Raw genomic sequence first — 27,414 nt, forward strand, 5'->3', positions numbered from 1 at the left:
TTATCTCATGTAATGGTGTAGTTTTATAAAGAGCATTTCTGCCTATAAAAGGTGAACCAATGTATCAACCGACCGATTCTCAGTTAACGTATATGTTTTGATTCTAGACTGTTTTGTGAAGTCCATCTTTACAGTCTTTATTTATTTTTATGTGGGTAGCTGATTTCTTCCTAACTCATTTGAAATTCATATGTACTGTACGAGTTCGAAGATTGCATGGACCTGACTTTATAGCTGTCACAGTTGATAGGGAAATACTGAAATGAAGTTTGCCCAAGGGCTTGCAATGTGAAATGTGAAAAACCTATATCCTGAAAGTTGGACAGATCTAAGAGTCAAAAATCATATTGCTAAACTTGGTCATGCACCCCGTCTCAATCATAGAGGACGGAAAATTAATTTTCATACCACATATCAGCCAGTCTGTCTCATTCAAATCAGTGGCCACTACAGCATTATATTTTCCATCCACTTTAGTGGTGCATATGACACACTTTCCTTTGTTCGATGGGGTTGGTAAGTACTGTACCTCAGAGAGATTAATCAGAATGATGTTATCACGCTTTCAGCGAGTGTGAGAATGGTTTAAGACAATGCACATATCTACAGTTCTGACTTTCTCTACCTTTCTGACCTCTGACAGCATCTAGGCCTGCCCCAATGATGAATTCCCAATGAACTAAGAAAGAACTTTTGTCTATGTAAAGCGAGGTGAGTCATTTAAACTTTAAAAAATGATGTCGAAAAAGAAATAAACTAATGTGTAACAGTTATATTGGTAAAGTCTATAATGGTTGACTACCGATTTTGTTGTTGATGGGTGTGAGACATTTGTTGCTCAATTTCTTAGGTGGTTTATTGCGCTGCTTAATTGAGGTTTATTCGCACCAGAACTTTGTTGCATAAATTACATACTTTTGAAAGGTTGAAAAGGTTGAAATTAATTTATATTTTAATGCATTCAAATGACAGTTGAGTTATTGATTGTTAACCTAATGGTTTTGTTTAAGACTTAGTAATGTAAGTTATTACAAAGGGTTATGAGTGTTTTCACTACCAGTCAAAGGTTTGGACACACCTATTCATCATTTTATTATTTTAACATTTTTCAGTATTCTAAACTATGATATTACCCAAATAAAAATACATGTAAATTATTAGCAAAACATGTTAAAACTGAACATGTCATCCATGAAGATCACTACAATGGAAAGCAAGCTACAGTAGCTCTTAAATAAAAATTAAATGCATACTCAGTTGGACATCTAAAAATCTTTTTTTTTCATATTCGTGCGTGAAAGGGTTAAACTTGTTATAACAACTTCATAATGCTATGAGGATCTCCCATGTATGCTGGGATGTTTTCTAAACAGAAATCTGATTTAACCCTTCTATTGACGAATTTTTTTTGACATTTTTATTTAGTAAATAAATCGATTCTCCGGGCACATATACAGGCAACATGTCTAAAAAAATAAGAATTTAAGCCTTCGTATAAAAATGTTTTAGAGAAATACTGTAATTCACTCAAGGGGGTGAAAACAACTGGTATTGTGCATATATGCAAACACTAACAAAAAGTTATTTACGCACATCTAAGCTTCATATAAACAACACGCATCAATACGATACATCGCCGAAGTCTTAAGGCATCATTGTTGTTTCCCTCAATGTGTGAAACAGTTCAGTGAGGCTCTGCCTGTTCCGTTGAATTCAGACTCACTGTCATATTAACTTCCTTCCTGCCTTTTGTACATTAAACAAACACACGGCTCTGACGCGAGGTGTCGAACAGCTCCTATCGACTGATTCAACGCTGCCCGATGCAAAGTAAATAAAGTAAAACGTTTATTTAAATAGACGACGAGAACTCGCGGAATGTAAGCACGGACGAGTGTCAGTCATTATTATTCTGCTACGTGTCCCGACGTCGGAAAAACGAGCGTTTAACCGAGAACATAAAGGACTGCAATAAGGATCCGATACACTCGAGGTAACGCTTTCGACTTTGTTGTGAAATGCTGTCAAACGTTTTGGAGAGCTTTGTGTGTGATGCAGAACATTTACAGTAAACACTGTAACCTCTCCTGGTCTGATGTAACGTGTGGAGAAAGTTTGGAAGATGTAACGGATCATATCGATCATACATATGCGGTTATGGATGACAACAAAATACGCCTGCATCACTGTTTTGGAACCTGATAAACCAGACTCTGGTAAAAAAAACCCACTTTGTATAAATCTGATTTAAGGTGTGAATGTAGATGAACTTGTTCGCTTCTGCAAGAACTGCTTGTGTTTTGGGTCTTTAATCTTACTTGTTTATGATTTATAAGTGTTAAGTCAGACATTTTTCTGTGCTTCATGTCCATAAACTTCAATTTCACAGATAGGCTTAGTGATCCCACTTGAAAAAGATCTCTTGTTACTTGGAATACAAATGTGTCAGTTGCATCTATTGACTTCACAAGAGAGTCGCCACGTGCTTTCCAGCTCATTCAAATTCAGTGAATGCCGAAGAGTGGGCAGTTCAGTAAAGGGCTTTTTATTGAGATGTTTTAAAGTTTCATGAGGGTCTTCCTTGAAGTCATATTAGTTCTTAATAGATGATTATATTAGAGCCCTGCTGTCATAACAAGCTTTTACACTTGCTCTTAAACACAAGCGGTCTGCTGAATCCACAAGGGTTCTGGTAGTCCCACAACTGTTTCATCCGTGACATGGAACGCCTCAAGAAGCATTTGAACAGTCAGGCTTTTAGTGCAATAATGGACCTTTAAAAATCACATTGAAGGGTGGTGGCTGGTTTGAGATTTCGAAGACGCATTCCAACCTTGACTTCTTCCCCTTGAGTTAAAATGCAGGGCACAACCTGCCCGTCCCATTTGACTTTCCTACATAAAGCATGCAATGTTTATCTTAAATCACCCAAAACCACCACTATTTAATTTAACAAATACATTAATCCTGTAAGTTTGCATATGGGTGCTGGTACGAGAAGCTGCGTGTTAAGAAAAACATAGTGTGTGTTTGAACTAAATAAACATAAGCAGTTTTTATATTTTGGGTGTGCTGCACACATAATTTGTAAGTCATTAGTCCCACATGGTAAACTTGCAGGAAGTTGTTACGGTCCATTATGAAATATTTTGCCTCAGCCTTTGATTTAATAAACGTTTCAGTCAAACAAAACCTTTCCCATGTCATGGCTTTTGCTATAAATGGAAGCGGCTAATGGATACCTCACTGTTTCTCCTTGAGATGCTCACATGCTTGACATCAGCGTAGTTCAGGCCTCACAATTGTTGCTGTTAGCACGGTAAAAAGATAAAAGTTACATTTCTCAGAATTGAAGAACTATTGTGTGCCAATTTCGTTTTATTCACCAACTGGCAGAACAACGTAAATGTGATATAATGGCTATGGTATGTGGAATAATGTGTCTTCCAAGAAGCCTGATTGTGTTACACCCTCAAGTGTTTTGTGTGTCCCAGACAGACATAGAAGGTTATGTCGGCCGTGTTTTTAAGTAGCATGTGTTATTAGTATTTCGTGCATATTTTTCAAATGAAAATGTTTTGTCCAGCCCACACACACAAAAAATGTGTAGACTGCAGCACGTACTGTGATTTAAGAAAGACTGTATTTGAATATTTTTTATATATCTCACTACACAGACTGATGGCAATTAAAACCAACTGCATGATTTTTAAAGAATAAAAGTTTTACATTAGACAGATTTTGTCTATTTCAGTTATAGGCTAGACGGTTTCAGCGGCAACATCATAATGAAATGTTACGTGGCCCAACCCCCACAAAGAATCAATAACTGTTGAGTGGATTTGATTGAATACAATTAATATACAATAAAATGTTAATATGAATTAATATTATTATTAATTAAATATAAAATAAATTGTTATATTACTGGCCATTAGCCAGACCGATAACCAAACACAGACCGGAAGTTAACTTCAGGCCAGCTGTGTACGTCTGAGGAAACCGTCTATATTATAAAACAGTAATATGTGGAAAATTACTGAAATAGTTTCAGTAGTCTTTTCATGCAAATAATTTTGATATTCCACAATATGTATTGAATAATTCAATTCATGCAGACGGCTGTTGAAATGGTTTGCAGAGGGTACCGGTAACAGATAAGATAAGTCTTTAATGTATTATTGTTAATGCTACAAAAGATGGAACGTTGCTTTTTTATAAATGTAATCTTTAATAACTTCATCATAAAATGTTTTATTTATTTCATTTTTTGACACTTTTAACATCTGACTTTCTTGCATTTTCTGCAGCTCTGCTAAGAAGGAACCAGTGGTGGATATAATATCTGAATGAGCAAATTCTGGGATTGCATTGTACTCTGCATGCCTGCTTTCTATCAGTCTTTCAGTCCCTCCTGATGATGATTGGCTCCAGAGACCGATGGACTGTGGATGAATAGAACTAAATGGGTGCACAAACGGACAGAGCCGACCTGCCACTATGGCAGCTTATGCCCTGAACAGCCTGATAATGATGAACCCCAACAATCTGACCAATAAGAGCAGCCCTCGTTCAGGAAGGCCCGTTCTTCCGGTACCCGATCGTTCTACGTATAACCCGGTGCTGGGGGGCGGCGGAGGACCCTATAGCCCAAGCATCATGAGCCCTGGGTCTCCGGGAAAATCCTTTGTCTACCCAACTGTTACCAGTCCCAGCAGCCCGAGGGCACGTTCTCCATGTCGACGGCCGGAACTGCTGGGGGTGAATGTAGGCAGTCGCGTGCGCAGACTGAGTGGGTCAGATCAGGAGAAAGACCAGGAGAACGAAGAACGCCGCTTCGCTCAGCAGCTGGAGCGACACACGGAACTGCAGAATGTGGAGGTGAACAAAAAGGTGGACCTGTTTGAGGCTCACATCTCGGCACGGGCGCACAGCAGAGAGGCTCAGAGAAGCCCATGCATTTCCAGGAGACCTTCCCCAAACGTCTCCCCGGTCCCGACAGCTCAACTCAGCTTAAACCCAGAGGAAACGCCTCTGGCTTCACAGAACAAGGAACAAGACATCCCCAAAGAACTGCAAAATGGAAAAGGCTTTTGGGACCCGGAGGGGGGGCTGCGGCTCAGTGTCTCGGAGAAGAACGGGGCCGACCCAAATACGGACGAGGACGGCCCACTTGAGAGCACATCAGCAGGACCTAAGAGCAAAGCTGACAGCCCTAACGGCAACCCCTCCAGGATTCCAGACATCAGCAACCTGCCTGCCGGCGAGCGCTCGGCATCTTGGACCGAGACATGTGCTGAGCCAACGGAAACACAGGGACAGCCTGACGGGAGCACCCCAGAGGTGGCTGCCATCCCCGCTGTCATTATCACGGACCACGGCATGGAGGTCAGCGGGGAGGGCAAGGAGCCCCAAGTCAGCCCTCAACCTTCAAGATCTTTGAGGAAGCTCTCGTCTTCATCTGCTTCTTCAACGGGTTTCTCATCCTCGTGGGAGGAATCGGAGGACGACATCTCCAGTGACACCGAACGCTCCTCAGCCTTCTTACAGACTCAACAGAAAGCGGTAAGCCCACCCTGAAATGTGACCGTTTTACTTCTGTCACTCATTTATTTTGGATGCAGGACAGCGGTTTTGTGACTTTCCAGTTTGATGTCATTCCTATTTCGATTCAGATTCAGACACGAATGCTAGCAGATGTTTATTATGTTTTATGCTGTCACCTTGATGTTTCACTTCGTAGTTTTAGTCTACACGTGTACGGCGATGCTTAATTTGTCAATTAGGGAGCCAGCTGGCACAAAAAACGACATCACTCCCATTTAAATGAACATAGCTTTGTTGGTAATAGTGGGAGTGATTTCATTTTCCACAAACAGCTTTGCATTTGTGTAAACAATGTGTCTTGATAATACGTGACACAGACTATATGACTTAGAAAAACAACCACACAGTAAAATCGGCAGTGTTAAAAAAGGTCAAATTAACACTCACAGTGTATATCTAACCCACACTCTCAAAGTGTGGATTACTGTATATATACACTGTGTGAGTTAATTTGACCTTTTTTAACACTGCTGATTTTACTGTGCAGCGCTACTTTTTGTTTTACATTTTTATACTTCATTTTCATATGTACAGGCCAAAGGATAAGCCTCAGTGGTATGATGTGGCAAATCCACTAAAATAGATGCTAAATGTAATTGTAATTGTACCTAACATGTTTCATGTTAGGTACAGATTAGGTACAGACCAGTCCTTCCCAGTGTTTGTGTCCAGTCCATCTACACTGTCCTCATGCCGGGTTCGTCTGTATTCTGCCCAAGTAACTGTTGACATTCTCACATACAAAGGTACTTCTTTGTTGAACTGTTCTGTGCTTCTGAGCCTTTTCTCTGACTTTAGCTGGCCGCCCTTTAAAGAAAATACAAAAGCAGCATGAGGAACAAACACTGTGTATAGTTAGCGCTTTCTATCCTGGTTCTGTTATTACTTAAGTATTTTTAATTGTGATTTGTCAATGAATGCGGTTTCATAAAATAGAACAACTTTAATTTTCATGTTTAAGAAATAGTTGAGTCTAAATGGAATATTCTGTCCCTATTTATTAATATTCATAAACCTGTATTAAATGCGGTCTTCTATGGAAAAACAAGTGTGACCTTTTTTGACCACTAATGAAAGTAAAGAGAACTGGGGCTGTCAAGCTATATTCAAAGTCTTGTGAATGATTTGTTTACAGATCAGAATGTTCTGTCCCAGTCCTTCACCCTCATACACTTTCATTATATTAAAATGAGCGGCCCGGATATTCTTTCTTTACGTGCTCCACAGAAGGACAAAAATATCCATAAATATTTTGTATCACACCAGGTTGAGTAAATAATGTCAAAAACAATAATGAATTTTTGACTATAATGTTTTCAAAGCATATTTGTAACTTGTATCATTAAGCATTAACCACAGAGAAGTGCTTAAAGCCCCACTGCAATGCCTTGGAACACACAGCATTATTTGATGTGTTGACTTAATTTCAACTAAAATATGCAGAGAGCGTGAGACATATCGAGTGACCCCGTCCCCTTTTAAAATAACCAATAGCTTTCGTTTACTGGACACAGTCAGCCTGCCATAGCTGCATTTAACAGCGTAATAGCCACAGTGGTGTAAAAATCTATTGAAAAGAATAGGAAGATCAGTGTTACCAGTGATGTGTCATTTGAAGCTTGTTATTTATGTCGGTGAGTGACACTGGCGTTTGTCTTCTCCTTTACTCACCAAGGCTGCGATGTCGATCTCTTTCATAGAGCCTTAAAGTCACCATGAAATCAAACATGAAAAGTGTTTTACACAGTGTTGCAGTGATTATTATAAATGATTTATCCGTCTGTGCACACCATTATTTTTTAAAAAGTAATTTGCAGTTGTAATCTTAAATCAAAAACATTAAGCTCCTCTCCCCCTCTCAACAACAACTACCACATGACGTAAGCAACAAAAAGAGGTAGGACTATACTGACTGTCCAGTGGCCAGGCATTTTTAGCCCTCCCCTTCAGGCCCAACTTACAACAAACCAATCAAAAAAGGGAAGGGCAAAATAAAGCCCCGCCCTACATTTTTATACGTCACGATATGGAAAAAAGTCAATCGCAACTTCCCTTTCATGGTGACTTTAACATACAACATTCTGTGTAGACTTGAAACGGGTCAGATATGTTTAGTATTCTCTGCGGATGATCAGCTCTGTGCTATCATGTCTCTGAACCGGAGGACACTCACTTGCAACCGCTCGCGTGACACTTACGCAAAATTAAGACTTTTATGTTAATGGTAACACTGTCTGGATCATCCCTCATCTCGCATCTAGTGCATTTTGTGTCAATCACCATGTAGGACATAATAAATGTGCGAACAAGTTGCTGATTTGAGGTGCCGTTTCGGCAGATCTCATAGTGAAGGGGGCGGGACTCTTCGGATTCTAACGCGGATTTGATTAGACTAGAACTTTGACGAGAGGCTTAAGTGTAGCGTGATGTCATGGAATTTCTAGATTTTTTTGAGTGTACGTTCCAGACTGTCAGTTTTGAACACTTATATCTTCTAAATGGGAATTTTGTCAGCGCGTAGGAGCATGTCAGTTTATTGACGTCTTATTTTTAATAAAAATAAATTATAAAAATAATTTCATTTTGATTTCACTGGGGCTTTAAAGTCCCCATGAACCGGAAGTTGCGATCGTTTTTTCTTCCGTATTCTGAGTGAAACTGAGGCTGTGTCTCGATCAGCTCCCCTGTTCAGTATAGTCAGGGCACTGACCAGGTCTCTGGTCTGTCTGATTTGCAAAATCCTTCCAGTGCACAGAAATGTTCGATCTCTAAAAATTCCCACAATGCACCGCAAAAACCAGGGAGCGTCAATGGTTCCTATGTTCCCTTACTGGAAATCACGTGACAAATTTTGAAGACCTTTAACCGAAATAGTAGGAGCCAACTCAATGAACTTCATGAAACGCGATGTAACTTTTGAAAAGACAAACGCTATTTTATGTTATGTATAAACAATGTTAACAGTTAAGTTTAATAATCAACCAAATTTGTCCACTGATATGTAACAGAGTAATGAAAGTGTTTCTCATATGTACTTCAACCAGTATTTAAAAAATAAAGTAGGAGAGATGTCGGTTGTTGATTAATACCAGCTGTGAAGTATAACAACGCGCTTGAGAATGAGAAGGGAGCCAGGGTGCTTACCAGTGCCCGGACCCGTGTACACAATATACTGACCCTGCGTTATAATTCACCTACTAAAACTAGCCAAAATAGTAAGTATTATTTTTGTGTTGGTGTAGTATGTACATTTAAGTGCACGGAAAAATAAATTACACAAACTGGGACATACTAAATGGAAGCTGAAGTGGCCGTTGTTGCCTAGACAACATTGTGGCCAAAGACTGTCACACACATCAAAGCTCTTCTTTCCATTAAGGTATTTATTCATTCATTATTTCGTATGTAATGTTTACTGTATACTTGATTTGTTAATTTAGTGACGCATCAGTTATATCATTTATTAATGCAGTGGAGCGTCACTAAACTCCGCCTACTCGTGGTGAGTTGTGGGTAATATCAGCCGTCAGAGTGTGCATCATTCTGCACTTTGAATTTCTACCGGAAGTAGTAGACCATCCAGGAATCTTTGGAATACTATTTTCAACATACTACGATTTGGGACATACTAATTCTACTTTCTAATACTATTAGGACGAATAGTATGCGGATTGGTACGCAGGGAGATTCACGATCTCGGGGGCAAGGGGGGTAATGAGAAAAAAACAGTGGGCGTGGCCTGTTTTTTCAATGCGATTTGATTGGATGTATAAAAACAGCCGTTGCATTTTGAAATGGAACTGGCAGCAGACTGACAGTTGAAGGGGAGGAGTTAACGGATACTCCGCCCAAGCAGTCCCACTTGCATCATTTTAGATGGATAGTCACTGAAGGGCGGAATTGCATTTTCAGATTTTAATTGAGGATAATGAGGGCACATGAATTTTAAAAAGAGAAGGGCCCACATTGGTAAGCTATTTGCAATAAATGCTGCAATAATTCATGAAAAAATAGGCATTGTCATTTTTAATTTCACTGGGACTTTAAGCATATACAATCACCTCCTGTGTAACTAACACATGTGACGTAGGTTCTGGGGGTTACTCTTTTCTTTGCGAAATAGTTGCCCTGGTGAGAATTTGTGGCTCCGCCTACTTACGCATGTCACGTTTGCAAACGCATCGAGACACAGTGGCAAGCGTGCTGTTGCTGCCGTCACAGAGGACTTCATTGTTTAGACAATGGATGTCACACAGTAGAATAATGTGTCTCTGCTGGCCACACAAGCTCTATGCCGCACATCCCATTATGTGACTTATATTTCTTGTAAACACACAGTGGAGGAGAGCAAACATCCTATTGTACTGTCTGGTGGAGTGATAGCACTCTTAAAAGTTTGTTTGGCTTTAAAGAGTGGCCACAAGCCATAGATGACTCGATAGCCTTGAACTTGTGATGGAATCTTCGCTATTCCCGGATCTGTGCCATTTATAGTGGAATGAGCCATTTATAGTGGAATGACTGTGGAGGGTAGATACAGTACTGTACTGAGAGCCTTATGTGGATTGATTCGGGGAACAGTTTGTTAAAGTGAGCTTTGATGTTTAAGGAAAGTGTTCTTGTCTGTGTAAAAAAGTGTTCTTTACTCCCATATCCAAATGCAATATGAAAATTGTACAATATTTACTTTAGTCTTTTTGGTGAACTATTTACTTTCAATTGGTGTGTGTCAACACTTCAACGCATAGAAGACTCTTTTTCTTAGTCACATAATTAATAAAAATAGCAAAGTGCTAGAAATATTCCACAGAACATTTGTAATTGTGTTCTTTACAAGCTGAGCTTACAGTCGTGGCAGTGATATAAATGCTGTGTTTGCAAAGTTTCTGCTTAAGCTGTGTTGGTGTTCATTCACATTGTTTATAGATTATTGTGCAGAGTGATCCAATGCATTTAAAAAAAAACTCCCCAGATGTCAGTCCCATAAAGAGAACCTCTGGTCAATCCTCAAAAAGTGAGCGGATGAGCAGAAGCCCACAAATTGTGATGAATTTAGAGCACTAATAAGACAAGAAACGTTCGCCATCAGTCAGGATTTGGGCCAGAAGCTAATATCCAGCATAGAGCGAATTACAGAGGTTGTGAAAAACAAGGCTAAAATAATACAGTTTTGATCTATTTGGGGGTTTTTTTCAGTCGCAAAATAGTCCCACAGTTAGTTTTGTAATGCAATGTAATGCAATGTAATGCATATTATTTAGGGATTTAGGGATATTATTTAGAGATTTGCCACATCATACGTCATACATCATACTATACTATATATTCACGCTATATATACTGTATATACTTAATATATACATACATATACAAGTCCTGTTTAATTCTTAATGCCTAAAACTTTTTGAGTGCACCAGGATTATGAGTGTTTATGTATACATATAAAATTCTTAATTCAAAAATTTTTTTCTTGCATGACTTGTTTATTTCCCATTTCATGGTTAGGTTGGGCCTGTGGAGCACATATCTGTGCTCATTTCACTCTATAAACAGCAGCTTGGTTTCGGTTTTGTGGGTCTCACTGGGCCGTTGGAAAATTTCACCGTGATAAAACCACCAACTTGTTATCACCTCTTTCGGTCAAACAAAAGTTTCCAGTGGGCTTGCACACAGCACTAATAGCAGCGTGTTGTGGTTTAGGGCCGCATGCTGAGCAGACAGCCGAGGGTTTCCCTCCAGACAGTTGTTGCATATTTCACTTCACCAAGACTGCATACTCATTCAGTTTGGAGATCTCCAAACCTCCTTGAGGAGCGCAGAAAGTGAAACTATACAAACAAGTTGACCAAGATGAATCTTTCAGTGTACTTCCTCCTGGTTAAAGGTGTGCCGCTTAGGATACGCTTACATTTCATTACCTCCTTTTGTAGGAAACCGTTCCAGAGAATATGGGAAAATGAACCTGGGCTGATCATAAAGTCTGTCAAAAGCCAGGTCTCATTCACCGGTGGCCCAACTATAGAGAATAACTGCATTGTTGTGTCTCTGTGAGAATGTCTAACGTTTACGCAAGTGTGTTCTAGCAAGAGCCTTCAAGCTTTAACTCGTGGAATGTGCTATTGTTGTGTTTGCTTACGCAACAGTTTTGTTAATAAGGAAGATGAGATGTGCGTATGAATATAAGACATGTCCTGGTGTTGTCACAGGTGTGGTTCACTTTCTGCATGCTCACTTACCCCCTGATCTGGTGTCTCCTTTTCCTGTGTCAATCTGATGCTGGAAGAACCCCCGATTGTGTGTGTGTGTGCGTGTGTTTGTCTGCCTGTGCACACAGGCTTGTGGTTACTTGCTTTAGCAAACCCAACAGCAAGTGTAACCTAACCAAACACTTGTGTTGCAAGTCTTTGTAATTGTAACTAAAGAGCTGCGGTGGGTTAAATTGTGTGAAAACTGTGAATCAGACACAATTTGCATTTAGCGTGCTTGAGCGTGCGCTGTTTAAAGGTGATGATTTTGTTTACGTTGCGCTTGATGACGTGGCAGCCGTGTTGGACTGACACCTAGCGGCATCATGCAAAAGCAAGTTTTTGGTTACCTATGTTTGAAAGCGTCAAATGGAAGGTAAGCGAAGTAAAGTGAGTAGTATTTGACTAATCCTGGGATCTCAATCCCCGTGAGGTGACCCGACCTGGTTAAATAAATCAGCTTTTATTTGTCTATGATTATTAGTCCTAATTATTTCTTCATGGGTGAAACCTATTGAGTGCACATGTTAAACAGGATTATGGGTATTATTTTACCTGTTTGCAGTGTGCATCTTGGTATGTGAAAGTCTGTTTCATGTTATTGCCAAGTGTATTCTGTCAATATTTGAAACTATGTTATGCTATTTTATATTGATTGGCAGTTTTGCAAACTGTGGAATGTTACATGTCAGTTTAATCTCCGTGCAATCTTACAATTTTAAATAAATGTGAAAGTATGAATAAGGTATGATAAAACATGTCTAAGCTTGAGGATTGCACCAGGCGCAGGCTACAGTAAGTGGGCGGATAGCTGCCTACAGATTATGTGTGTGGTGCACGTTTATGCCACACAAGCTGTGCACAGTAAAAAAACTGAGCACAGTCATAGAGAGAAAAAAACATTTAAAAGTCCAACGTGTCATTTTTTTGGAGGATCTGTGGACAGCAATATAATATACATAACTATGTCTTCAGAGGTGTATAAAGACCTTACATAATGAAGAGTTATGCTTTTATTACCTTAGAATGATCTATTTCTATCTACATACACCGCGGGTCCCCTTGCATGTAATTCGCCATGTTGTTTCTACAGTAGCCCTAAACGGACAAATTAGTCTACAGAGCACATTTCGTAATTACGTTATCTCCTTTGGCAAAGAAGCGAAAACTGACGACATCTTAGTTCTGTGTCAGCCACCGTAGTGCTTTTAGTGCATTTTAAGAACTAGTCGCAATGGGACACGCAACCAAGTAATTGACGTGTCACCATTTTTAAATCTGAGTGCTTGTTTTGGTTTCAGCATAACTAAATAAACTAAAAATTCCCTCCCAAGCATATTTTGCACACGAAGACTTTTATTAACCCATTTAGATTCCTTTAATGATGGTTAAATGTTGTATTTGAAGCTTTAACATTTTGAGTCCCATATAAGATGATGGTATTTTAATATAAGATTCTTCAGTTGAAGAAAGGAGGTCATATAGTACATCTGTGATGGCATGTGGGTTAGCAAATCATTCAAAAATTTCATTTTTAATTCAGATATCCCTAATTTAAGTGACCATTTGAATTATCATGGTACTGTAGATACTAGGCTTGTTGCGAAAGTCGGTGTCACCGATGATACACGGTGTCCACCCGCATACCAATTACATCATTTGTCCACCGCGTCACTGACCCCACCGTCATTTTAATTTTTTATAGTAATAAATCACATAGTTTAGTCAAAGACCAGACGGCGCATCTGAATGCGGCTGCTGCATTCAGCGTAAGCGGAACAATTTAGATTTTATTCATTATCCGAGGAGAGTAAAGTGCTGACTGACAAGCACTGACAAGGCTTTTCTGGCAAAGAACATATTAGAATATGTAAGCACTGTCATCAAGAGCCGGTTACGTTTTAATTTTCTTTCTGTTCTAATTTTCAAAAGCCGGTGCTTTGCCATTTATTTAAAGTAAAAGTTTTTCTTTCGTATTCCTTTCTTAATTATTTATCTAACATAAACGTTTTTCGTTTAGTATTCCTTTCTTATTCGTTTCTTATTTATTTATCTATTTGTTATTTTATCTGTGTTTAATATAAGCAAATGTCACTGTACTTTTTTTTAGTTTCGTGTGTTTTTTATTAAGAAAGATATTGAACCCACCATTAAATCAAGCAATTGCCGTTCCCGTATTGCCACTATTTTAAAATTGAATGTAAAATGATTAACCGATGGGGGAAAATTTCATCACCGCAACATCCCTAGTAGATACTGCAGAAATGAGCAATTTTATCTTTTTGCTTCTCTGCCATCTTCCGAAGTCAAATGAAGTACAACCGTTTTGTAATCAGATATGGTGACATAGACACCCTGGCGTATTTGTTCAGTCTTAGAGTGGCTTCACACTGAACTCTTAACACTCCTCCAGCGCCGTGTGAGCCAATCCAGCACAAACAGTTTTTGTGTGAGGTTGATTCTATCACCCTGACTGTGAGCATACAAATGCTGTAGCGAGATACACTGGAGGATCTGAAGGGTACGAGCAATGGAAAATGTAACACCCCTGTGGTTGACGGTTGCCTGGCGACGGGCTGACGTCAAGGCATGCCTGCTTCAAACAGCTGGTGTTCTGCTGCACTGCTGCTGGAGGCAGCCGTTTCATATGCAACAGACAGGAAGTGCACCGGCCCTTTTTCGTGTCCAGACACTTTTTGCGGCACAGCAGGCTTTACTTGTATGAACCGTGTATTCGTTCTATGTAGGGAAAGCACCCGCAGCTACTACTAATGTGTGATTGTTTACACTTGATAGGGAAGGAAAGAGCATTTGGATTTCTTAAACTTGAGAGAGAATTTGGGTATCTTAAACATACATACTGTATACATGCACACATACAAGTGATGTCCAGCTTTCTTCACTTTAAATTAAATATTAAAGATGTATTAAAAACGTTGTATTCATGCTGCATAGTTGTACTTGGACAATAAACTGAAGCTCAGCTTTGGGAAGAATATAAGCAGGCTTGGCAAAAAATAACACGCATCACATGTACAAAGCTTACTGAGTCCTGGCTCAGGAGGAGCAACAGATATTAATAACAGATACATTGTGTGCTTTATTGGAGATTTGATTGTATCTTTATGCATTTTTTAAATATTAACAGCAAATCCATATTCTTTGATATGCTGTAGTTGCCCCGTTGTGTCCAGTAAATACCTCAAACGTTTAGTGTTTTGTCCATTTTGTATACCATACACCTCATATTTTGATTAATATAACCTGAGGGGGCATTAAAGCAAATGTTTTACACATATGGCCCCCTGTATACACATATAGGACATATATATAACATATACATATGGAAGAATTATATATATTATATATAGTGTGCGTGTTTTTTGTATGTATGTACAGTATGTGTATATTTGTGTGTATATGTACACTGTAAAAAAAAATCCCGTAAAAAAACAGATAAAGTACTGGCAGAAAATTACCAGTACATTTTCCTTTATTTTACAGACATTTCCATTAATGCTAAAATGCAAATGAATGCAGTGCAAAATGTAAAATACAGGTAAAACAACTGTAAAAATGAACACGGAAAATTCCTTCATATTAATACAGTATATTGTGCCCTATTTTTACGGCTTTTTTTTAGAGTGTATATGTTTTTTATATATGCAAATTCATATATGTATACAATATACAATGCAATGCATACATGATATATATGCTACATATATACAGTATGTTGTACTATAAAACATGAATGAATTTAATTTTCGCAACAGAGCAACACTGTTATAAGGAATGTTGTTGCTGTCTTTCTGAGAAATGCATGAGTGTCCTTTGATGCCTTCTGTACGTCACAGACTTTCTTGTAGTGGCATCTTTGATGCACTTAATATATTTCACTGCCTTCAGTTCCCCTCCTTTACCAAAGCCTATCTTTATTACACAACTCTCTTGAAGAATTTTGACCTTTAACCTATATAAGGCTGTGCTATGTTATGTCTATTGTATTATTCTGTGGCCTTCCTTCTTTCTGTGTAAAAGACAAAGTACTTTTTTGGAGGAATATCCCTGTCAATGGTTTTTCATTTAATGAATGTGAATGACAGCTGGGGTCGATCTCCACAATGACAAGTCAAAGTATCATCAAATATGATCCCGCGAAACTTTGTATACATTAGGGTGCCGTTAAATTGCCGTTTTATGGGAGGTCTCGCTTCCGTGAAAGGACTCTCCTGCCATTGATGGGAAAAGGCGGTTTCAGGACAGGCAGGAACAGATATGACACATTTTCAGAGGAGTGTTAAGTAATATGTTCTTAACTGTCAAAGTGGAATTGATGCCAAACAGTCTGTTGGTACGTGAAAACGGTAGCTCCTCAGTATAAACAGTATACATGGATCTGACGGCACCCAAGTCCTGTACTCATTTTTGTGTGCTTGTCTGTGTGTACGTGTAGTGTGCATGCTTTAAACGCTCTGATGCAGTTTAGACATGTCACTGACTTGTCGATGGAAACTTGCACCTCAGGATTTTCAAGATATGGACGTTGATCTTTTTAAACCGTGCTTACTTTAGAAGAAAACACTAAACCTGAGTATATTACTTAATTTAAAATGCATATAAGTCTATGTTTAAAAAAAGTGGGTAGTACGAATACACATGTGGATCTCGTCTGTCTAGCCTTAAGCAAAATAGTGAGCAAGTCTCAAGATAAGTTCACAATACTGTTTGTATTCTGATATATGCACTCTAAAATAACTTCCACTTCTAAAATAAAACAATATGCAATAAAATTGTAATTTTGTAAAAGTTAATTGTATAATTGTAAGTTTTTTTTTTATCATTTTTTTATTTTCGTAGTTGACAGAATTATGCAAATTTGTCCTATGGTGTGACGGAAAAATCTCTCTCATGCTATTTTATGTGATAAATATAAATATGAATAACATCAAAATAATATAAAGATGTAATATTTACAGTTTGTTTTCTACATTTTGCTGTGTCACATGTACGATTTATTTGTCAACTACCCATTTATTTTTGGCTGACTTTACAAGGTGAAAATGGTGAAGATTCATCATTTATTATGCACAAATATAAAATAATACATCATATAGTATATTGCTGATGGAAAGTGTAGTAAGTGTTCAATACAACTCTCAGCCCTAGTGTCTGCATTCTAAAGGCATACGGTAGGGCTGGTGGTGTCCAATACGGCCACAGGACTCATAATTCTATAATTGTGAGCGGCTTGTCTCTAAAAAAAACTAAAAAAACAAGCCTTTGGTCATGTTGCTGATTATGTCTTGCAGATGTGGAAAATACTGTCTCAAAACCCTCTTCGTTTCCTGTATCGCAGAGAGGTTCCTCTCGAGGGGTTAAAAGCCACTTCCTCCCTCAGTGCTCAGTGGAAACTTTAACAACACCCGTGAGGTCAAGGAGACGCTGTACAGAGCGGCATCCCTTTCCTCACGCTCGATATAGCTCAGGCTGCCCTTATCAGAACAATGGCACGACGCAGCGCCGCGGAGTGCGCCCCGAGCGATACGCCGCGGCCTCTTCCGTTCCCCAAATTAACAAAATCCTCAGCTGTTGATAGTGGTTTTATACAATAGCGAAAGGAAAAGGGGTGTGAGAGAGGGAGAGGACGAGAATGAGTAATGGATAGTTGCGGTCGCATTATCATCCTCTGGGATAGTTCATTTTTTTCTGGCATTCCAAAGGGAGGGTTGCTGAAAGGCGAAGTCTTACGACTTTTTATTAGACTCACTCGTATGGCTTTTTTTAACGTGGCTGTGACATGACTCCGCCCCCTTTTTGAAATAGTCAATTTTTCCACACAAATGTATAAAGTGGGTGCGACATGGCGCTGCCCCTTCTTTAAAATGGACATTTTTTCCCTCACAATTTTGTATAAAATGGATAAAGTAGGTGCGACATGGCCCCACCCCCTTTTTGAAATGGTCAATTTTGTTTTCCTCACAAATGTGTAAAATGTCTGAAGGACGGACTGTAAATTGCTCTGGATAAAAGCATCTGCCAAATGAATAAATGTCAATGTATGGAGAAACATACTCAGCTTGAATGCCTCCTAAATCACTTTGGATGAAACCTTCCGGTTGCATAAATGCAATGCACACTTTCTAATGTATGTGTAGTTTGTGTATGTGTGTATTTTAGCCAGAGGTGGACGAAGTACACAACTTCCTTACTTGAGTGAAAGTACAGATACTACTGGTCAAATATTACTCCACTACAAGTAAAAGTTGTAAAGACAGATTCTTACTTAGTAAAAGTACAGAAGTATGTGCTTTTAAAAGTACTTAAGTATTAAAAGTAAATTTCCTTTATGTCAGTTGTGCATTGTTTTATTGTCGTATGCCGTATGCCTCTGAAGCAACCTTCTGAATACACTTGAGTAGCTCACAGTATCCGTTGTATTAAAGGAGGAGTTCACTTCAAAATTTGCCCCCATTGACTTTCCATAGTCATTTTTATTCCTACTATGGAAAGTCAATGGGGGCAAATTTTCCAGTGAGCAACTCCTTTAAGAGCTTTATACTGTATGTTTAGCACATATATGTTTAGTTTAGATATAATCCTGTATGATCACTTAGCCTAATTATCCTCATTAGCCCCCTAGGCCTATGTATTTATGAGCGGTGTTCTTTTATTTTGTATATTCCCTTTACCAGTTTTAGCAGCAATTTACCAGTAAGTAGTAAGGTTCTTGTAAATAGTAGAAGCTATGTGTTTGTTGGATTTATTAGCATTTGTATTACCATAATTTAACTACAAACATAAACTATAGCTAGTATAATGAAACTATGGTATGTTTAGTTGCTGTGGTTTTACTAAAGATTATTAATTGGAGTATGGTTCCTATAGAGAATGGTAAATTTGTGGATACTGTGGTTTTACTGCAAATACCATCCCTGCTGGAAAAAAAACAAAGAATTTTTTAATTAGAATGAGATTTTTAGTGTGTTTCGGGTTTTATTCCAATAAGATTTACCATCCCACCAATAGAATCCATCACATACAAGTAGACAACAAGTATCCATAGTACAATTCCCATTATAACCATTAAATCCATTACATTTTATGTTGTATTTTGGGCAGGGTTCTATTGTTTTTATTTCAACAGGAATACTTCAACTATAGTTACTTCAGTAAAAACATCATTCATTTTCCAAATCGCTTAAATGATATAGCAGCAGATCAGAAGTTAATACTTGGCAACAGTAGAAGGTCCTGGCAGATCGCAAGCCAGATAAATTGCTCACACAGGAAAACCCGCTGCATAGAAACCACTTTCTACTTTTGGACCTTTTTATAAATATAGTGGAGTAAAAAGTATGATATTTGTCTTTCAAATGTAGTTAAGTTAAAGTAAAGTACAGATCTCAAAAGGTGTACTTAAGTACAGTACTCAGGTAAATTTACTTCGTTACTGTCCACCTCTGATTTTAGCACATCACACAAGATATGTCATTTTTGCCAAGGCACAGAGAATTAGCTTTGAGAATTGACTTGGTTTGTTATTGTGGGGTGATGTTTACAGAATAACAGTCTGTGGTCTTCAGCAAAACAAGCAAGACTCGATAGTCTTCCGGGTGCTGCATGCAAACGTTCACTGGATCTTATAGGCGTCAGGTGTTTCCCAGAATGCACTGCTGTCGGAAACTTTTGTGGTTTCGAGATGATTTTGCACTTATAGTCAAGAGGGAGGTTGCTCACCTTTAGTTCTCTTTTTGACCCTGTTGTGTGCACAGTCTTATTTTTTCGTACTTCTAAATACGAAGTTCACATACAGATGTATTGCAGACTCTGGATATTTCCGTGCATTGGTGTTAAAGACATGTTTTAAATATTTAAAAAAAAAAAGTGTTTATTTTATATGTTTTTAAATCCAGGAAATGCATTTAGTCTGAAAGGCATTCATATGTATTATGTTTACTCCTTTCAATTCCTACCCATCACCCATACCCATTCGTCACCAACCATTGAAGTCATGCAAATATATTTCTGCATGCAAATATGGGACCCTAACTAATCTGAATTTGCAGGTTCGTTATTCCCAGATAACAACCTCTCAAAAATCCTTTTTTTGACAAATTTAATAAAAATATATACTTTAATAACATATATGACGTTATATTTACAAATGATTTCATCATTCATCATTATACGTTTCAGTAAACGGGAAGTGAGATTCACAAATCATGTTGGCGATGTGAGAACATAGTGCTGACCTCATCTCGGTTTAAAACACGATTATTTAAACATTCACATGACTCATCCTTTTGACTAACACACCACAGATCCACCGTAGACGCATTTAACACACACAAAGAAACGTCAGTCAGCACACACTTACGTTTTATTACTCATTTTAGTTACTTTGAGATTAGACAGAACACTGCAATTCGTCTCGGAGGTTTTCCGATCTAATCTTTGGACCAAAAATCACGAGTTGCTGTTATATAACCTGTTCCTTTGCCATTTTAAACTCTTTGCAATTCAGGTGAGTTTGAGGAACCCAGAACATTTGCATTGCTCATGGCCCTCGCAGGCATCCCATTGAGTTTTAATGTGGTCTCTGCACATTGCGCTCGGCCTACCAGCATATTTGCATGGGTCAATTGTGCTTTTGAATGCTTTGTATGGAAACAAATGAGAAATGCGCATCGCCCTGCACCGCGCTTCACTCAAATTCCAGCTTACATTGCGATTACATGCATCACGTCGGTGCATGATTTTATCATTCATACCATGTCATCTTTCATCACGCACATCTGGAATTTCATCTTTCCTGTGTTGGTTTTTTTTGCCACGTCAATCATTCTGGTGGTCAAAGCAGTGCAGGTAATGGATTCTAGTTTGCTTAGACTGTAGAATATGTTCTGATATGAGACCCAGACCACCATGTAAAAGATTTAAACACCTGTTTTTGGGGGTCGTTGGTGTTACCTGTTGCTTTTATTTTTGTTGATATCAAGATGTTTTAACCTTATTAGCCAGTTGTGGGAAATTTCTTGATTTGGTGTTTTTGCAACCCAATTTGACAAATATGGTTTATTATAATAAATACATTTATTATAGAAATAGGACATCTTGAAATCTACGGTGTACGATCTGCAGTTGTTGTTTTACTCAGTGGGCTATAGGCTTTTTGACCTGACCTTGGTTCTCTGTTGAAGTCTGCAACCCGCATCATTTCCTGCAAGTTTTCCACTTGTTTTGTTTTCCCACATCCTGATGTTTTCCTCACTGTAGATTTTTTTCTCGGATACACTTTGTCTTTATCCTTTAATGTGTGTTGTCGTGGTGAGGATGGATCCCACAGTGTTCTGACCTTAATATCTGGCAAACATTACCTGTCCATCAGTCCTAATGTTTTTAAGTGCTTTCTCCAGAGGTGTGAACCACAGCGCCCTGACAGCATCTGTTTCATTTCAGACATCTATATATTGCCAAGGACCTCTGCTCGCTGTAGCTATTTAGTTTTATTTAAAATATCAGATATCTTTCCTCACTTGTGTTCAATAGTCTTTTGAAATGTGAGTTGGTCTTTTGTAAAACATGATGTGGGTCTTTATTTTTGCACATGGGCCAAATGTATATATTTTTATATATTTTTTATTTTATTTTATATATATATATTTATATTTGTTACATTTTTATAACATTTAAGGTATTATTAATAAGAAATAAACACTCTGTTGCATGCCTTATGCAAACCATTTTTCTTGCCTAAAATGGACCTGTTTACTAAAATACAAACGTATTTAGTTTTATTGAGTTTTATACAAAACATATTTATTTTTTTATTAAATTTAAAGGCTTTCTAAGAAGTAATTGCAAATGATCAATTCAGCAGAACACACTGCACAATAATAAATGTTTTCAGATAAGTTTAAATCACTCTAAAACAAATATGAGTTATATCTTTCATGGGCTGAAAATAACATGCTTTTCTAAAGGCAGTGCAACATGCCAGAAAAGCCCAAAATGATTGCCAGTATGTTGTGTAACCAAGGGAAACCTTTTTATTGGCTTATTCAAAGTCATCCCTTCATTACAGACCAATTTTTGCCATATCATTTGCATCATGTGCTAGTAATCAAGCAAATTGATTTTTTGCCCAGGGGCAACATTGCACAATTTTAATTTATCCAGCACATTTTATACTTAAGTTTAGTTAACCTACTACAAGATGCATTTCACAAAAACTAAAAAACAACACACTATGAAAGAATAATTTTTTTTAATATATACATATATATTTTAAAGTATGTTTTATTAAGAATTATTAAGAATAATAATGATTTGTAATTTGAGATGTCGGGTTGAATTTTGAAGACAATGTGAGTTGTTTTCAACGCTTGTAAAGTCGAGTACGTAGAAAAACCTGCATTATTTCAAAAAAGAGATGGCGATAGAGAGGGAAAAGTACGGATTGCGGCCATAAAATCCTTGAATGCTTTTAGCTACAGTCTTGTTAACATTCAAGCCTTTGCTTTCCCAAGCAATGATGGCAACCTCTGGGTCAGCGACTTTCCAATATTTGCCTTTAGGGGTTGCCCCTAGTAGATGTACAGGTTGAGGGGGCTTTGTTTTTGTCACCACACACCCAACTCCTCCAACAGCATCTTATGGTCTTGAGAGCTGGTTTTCTCCACTGGAGCAGAACAAAACCTTCATGTGACAGATAAACCCTTATGCAGCTCAGATGATGGTTAATACCATTTATGGCTCTTTTTATTCTTGTCTAAGTGAAATCAGACACTTTGGCATGGAAGTTACATTGAAGAATTGTCAAGCTTATTGCTGCCATAGCAACCCATGAAAAACACCACACTGTCCTGTCAGTTTCTATTTAAGTGAATTCTAACTTGAAATATATTTGTAACTCTATTAGCAATGCTTCGATCCATTGTTTAATCGAAATGCATAGCAAAGCAGATTTTGAGTGCGTTTCTTGGCTCGGGTTTGTTGGCCCGACAGGCTCTCTAGCTTTAAACAGGGGGCTGATTTGTGCTCACATCATGCCCAGTGATGGACTGCTCTTCCTGGGAGAGCTGGCTCAGAGCGCTGGGGGGGAGAAAGGCTTTCCTGGTCACCCGAGGAAACCCCCCATCCATCTCAGAGAGGGGAGTAGAGAATGCGTTCGCCATGCCAACATGGAAAGTTAAAGTGATCTCACTCAAGGACATTTAGTGAAGTGGAATAACACAGTGTAATGGCCCAGCGGCTTTTTTTGGAAGTGGAAAAACAGTGTTTTATGCAGCTTGTGAATATGTCCAAATAGAGAAGAACAGGGTTACAGGTGAAATCTTTTATCGTGGAATAAACCAGTGTGTCAGCTGGACAGACAGGTTGATGTAAACTGTCAGATCTGCTTCATTGCTTGTTTGTTGTCTCCATTGGGAGACATTTTTGCATGACGCACTAAAAACACGTAGAAGACACGAAATAGATGATTGAGATTCCCTGTATTTTATATTTAGGGTTTATGTAGTGAATGTGATTGTACAATAATAAAGTGTTGTAATGTGCTGTGTAAACTATGGTATCAGTCCAGACCAGTGTAGGAGCGGCCAGCAAATGTATGTAAATAGATGCAAAAGACCTGTTTGTTTATTCTTACCCACATATTGTGTGTCGGTTTGGGCTTTGCAGTAGGAAAATGAGCTCCATCTGCCAAGTGTTATATAAGTATTTACTCATACGCCTCCAGGCATTTAAAGTGTTTAATATATTATATTTGTTTTATTTATTTGATAAAAACTTGTGTAACCAGTTGACAAATTGTATACACAGCCAAAATATATACACTGAAAAAATTAAGAGACAAGAGATTTCAAAGTTATTGTCAGTTTTTCTGAATTTACTATTTATAGGTATGTGTTTAGGTCAAATTATTATTTTTGTTTCGTTTTGTGAACTACTAACAATATTTCTCCCAAATTTCACATAAAAATATTATTTTTTATTTATTTTTTGCATTTATCTGCAGAAAATGAACACTTGCGAAACAGGCGAAAATAACGGAAATTATGCTCTGTATTTTTTCACACCTCAAATACTGCAAAGAAAATAAGTTAATATTCACTTTTAAGCAAAACAACAGTAATATTTGTATTTAGGAGAAGTTAAAAATATTTTCATTTGTAATAACCTGGATTTTTATCACAGTTTTCATGTGTCTTGTCATGCTGTCAGTGTTTCACATTACTGTTGGATGACGTTGTCACTCCTGAGCTTTGATTTTGTTGAAATTTAACAGACACAGGACCAGTGTTGGGTGTAACTAGTTACTAAGTAATTAGTTACTGTAATTTAATTACTTTTCCCTTGAAAAAATAAAGTAAGGGATTACTCTTATTTTTCTGTAATATAATTACTTCTGATGTAATTAAACTAAATACTTGTAATATATGTGTTTAATAGTGTAATTGACATCAAAATTCAGAGTCTAACTTTAAAATATGTGCTTTAATGTATAATTCTCACATTTGTAATACTTTTGTCACGGTGTTGACAGAACCCAGGCGCAGGCAGACAAAGGGTTAACAGAAATGATTTATTTAAATGGTAAACAAAAAACCCACAATGGGGAAAACTTTGACAAAACAGAACTCAAACTAAAACTTCCCTCAAGGGGCAAACAAACAAGGTCAGCGAAAATCCAAATAATAAGTCCAAAGCAGGACAGAGACACGGCAAACAAGACACGGCAGACAGGAACAAGGTAATCCACATACTAGGTAGGGTAAAGTAATGGTAAGGAATGAACCGACAAGGGGAGACTGAATACAAAGGGAATATAAAGGGAATACTAACAAGGGAAAATGACAAAAGGCTAGTGACGGGCAGGTGACAAGGATAACATTAATGGGGAAACTGGGTGGACAGGTGAGTGGGATGAAACACTAATAGGGAGCTGACGGAGAAACAAGGGGGCGGGGCTAAAAGACGCGACACCGGAGAGAATGCATACTATGTTATGACAGACAATAGTATGCTTCTCTCCACACAAAACACATGGGTCTGACATGATCCTGCCACAAGACCTGAAAACCAAGACAAGGAGAGGCAGGATCATGACAACTTTGGTCAGTTAATAAGAGAACTTTATGTAGTTTAATATTATTTATTTTAATGAATTAAAAGAGCCGTTTCATGTATATCCTTGAATCACTTAACTAATCAAGGTTGATATAGGCTATAGAAAGTAATTAGTAATAAGTAACTAAATACTTTTTGGAGAGAGTAATTTGTACAGTAATCTAATTACACTATTGAATATGTAATTAGTAACTAATAATTAATTACTTTTGAGAGTAACTTACCCAACACTGCACAGGACTGGAATGGAATGGTCACAGTACATCTAGAAATGCTGATTAAATGAAAATGTTCTCTTAATTGTTATTTAATAATTAAGATCTCTTAATTATTTTCCGTGGCTGTATACATATGAGTGTGCAGTGTTTACTGCTTTTTCAGTGGTTGTAGTTTTACAGGAAATATATGTAAACATACTCATCATACTCTCTTTGTCATTAAACAGCATAAGTCATGGAAGAAGATCAAGAACATGGTTCAGTGGTCACCATTTTTGATGTCCTTCAAGAAAAAGTACCCTTGGATCCAGCTGGCTGGCCATGCAGGTGGGCATCAGAGTCACTGGTGTACCTTTCATTATTCGAGTTAAAACACTCGCAAACTTGAAGTGCTTTGGGATTGCATTGAATCTCAGACCAGAGGTGTGCTTTACACACATATGCAAATGCAGATTTGAATGCTCGGCCATTGCATTGCAAGTGTGCAGTCCACACACATTGTATTAAATACAGTACGATAACAAACCTTTGTATTTAGATTTGTTTGAGCACCTTATTCTTACAAGACCAAATTATTTAAGGATGTAGTGCTTATTTGCGAGCTCAATAAAGTCTCTTGAAGTATGAAAGAGCAATAAAAATGTCCTCTGGTTAGCTATAAATGTGTTCAAAGTTTAACATTCACTAATATAAGCAAGAATCTCTGCCACTTCACAGTGTGTATTTGCGATGAGTTTAGACACATTTCTGAATGCAGTGTTTGTGTCAACGTACTCTTTCTCTGCCCCCTCAGGTAATTTCAAAGCAGGTGCCAATGGTCGTATCCTGAAGAAACACTGCGCGTGCGAGCAGCAATGTCTGGACAGGCTAATGAAAGACGTACTGAAACCTTACGTTCCTGCGTATTTCGGAGATGTAGAGAAGGAGGGAGAGAAGTACAATCAAATGGAGGACTTACTGGCGGATTTTGAGCTGCCCTGTGTCATGGACTGCAAGATTGGAGTCAGGTCAGTTGTATCAGGGATGAGGGTGGAGCGGTCCTACATGTGATGCTACACCGATTTACATCATTTTTAACTTTATATTACATTTTGAAGAAATAGAAAATGACCTTTGAACCAGTTAGTATAAAGATCTGCAAAACAATTATTGAAAGGCGGTCATGGAAAACATGAAAATTAAGAAAAGTTTTTAAAGGGATAGTTCACCCAAAAATGAAAATTCTGCCATGAATTACTCCATCTCTAGTTGAGAAAGATATTTGGAAGAATGCTTGTAACCAAACAGTTCTTAGCCACCATTGACTAGTAGGAAAAATGACAAATGTAGTCGAAAGTGCCCCAGAACGGTTTGCTGTCCTACATTCTTCAAAATATCTTCTTTTGTGTTCAATAGAACAAAAAATGACTAAGTCATTTTCCCTACTATGATAGTCAATGGGGTCCAAGATCTGTTTGGTTCTAAGCATTCTTCCAAATATCTTTCTCTGTGTTCATCAGAACAAAGAAATTTATACAGATTTGGAACAACTCGAAGGTGAGTCAATGATATAATTCTTATTTTTGGGTGAACTATACCTTTAAATTGTTATGAAGATCAATATGAACATTTTTAACTTCACAATCTATATGAAAAATACTTGTCCAGTAAATATTAACAAATATTAAAAAAGGACATGAAGTTTATTTTGACCTGATAACATCAAAATGGCTTTTTTTGGTGTTAGCTCTGAGGTCATCTATGTTTGTGTAATACTAAAGGTCAAACATTTGGCCTTATTTAAAATGTGTCGTCCTCTTCTAGGAAATAAATTCTGAAATCTGGAAGTAGTAGAGTAGTTTTCTTTTTGTTCCTTTACCCTGTTTGAAAGAATTTCAACTAAAAACAGATGCAGGACAGCTGGCGCCGTTCAGAGAGCTGTGTACAACAAAGCAACTTGAAAGAAACTTATCTGTAGTCTAATACGCCAATGAAAAGAAACTAAACCAGAATTCTCTCTCATCTAAAACGAAATCCTCTAAAGTCCCCAGTTTGTCTTATCTCACGTTCGTCCAACCGCCTGTCTGCTCTTGAAAATTTCTTATTAGTAGTTCCATTGACCCATTGTTTGTACAGATGTTAAACATTCCAAGCACCATATAACTTTAAGAAGAACTTCACTCCCCAGAGAATCTGCAGAGGATCAACGTTGTGTCCTCTAATCTGCTGAA

At 37.8% G+C, this 27,414-nt stretch overlaps 1 protein-coding gene across 2 annotated transcripts in view; it reads left to right on the top strand.

Moving 5' to 3' along the window:
* Window positions 1-1,728: 1,728 nt before the first annotated feature.
* The window catches only part of itpkb (inositol-trisphosphate 3-kinase B), a 35,170-nt gene continuing 9,484 nt past the window's right edge, over window positions 1,729-27,414 (top strand). The window contains exons 1-4 of one of the 2 annotated variants that reach the window (XM_057353125.1): window positions 1,729-2,216; window positions 4,311-5,565; window positions 25,432-25,531; window positions 25,998-26,211. In XM_057353125.1, the coding sequence (XP_057209108.1) occupies window positions 4,501-5,565; window positions 25,432-25,531; window positions 25,998-26,211 (1,379 nt within the window). In that variant the 5' untranslated portion in view covers window positions 1,729-2,216; window positions 4,311-4,500. The remainder of the gene's footprint in view (window positions 2,217-4,310; window positions 5,566-25,431; window positions 25,532-25,997; window positions 26,212-27,414) is intronic. The other variant, XM_057353124.1, reaches the window with a different exon arrangement.

This window comes from Triplophysa rosa, linkage group LG15 (genome assembly GCF_024868665.1).
Source record: "Triplophysa rosa linkage group LG15, Trosa_1v2, whole genome shotgun sequence".
Classification (NCBI taxonomy): domain Eukaryota; kingdom Metazoa; phylum Chordata; class Actinopteri; order Cypriniformes; family Nemacheilidae; genus Triplophysa; species Triplophysa rosa.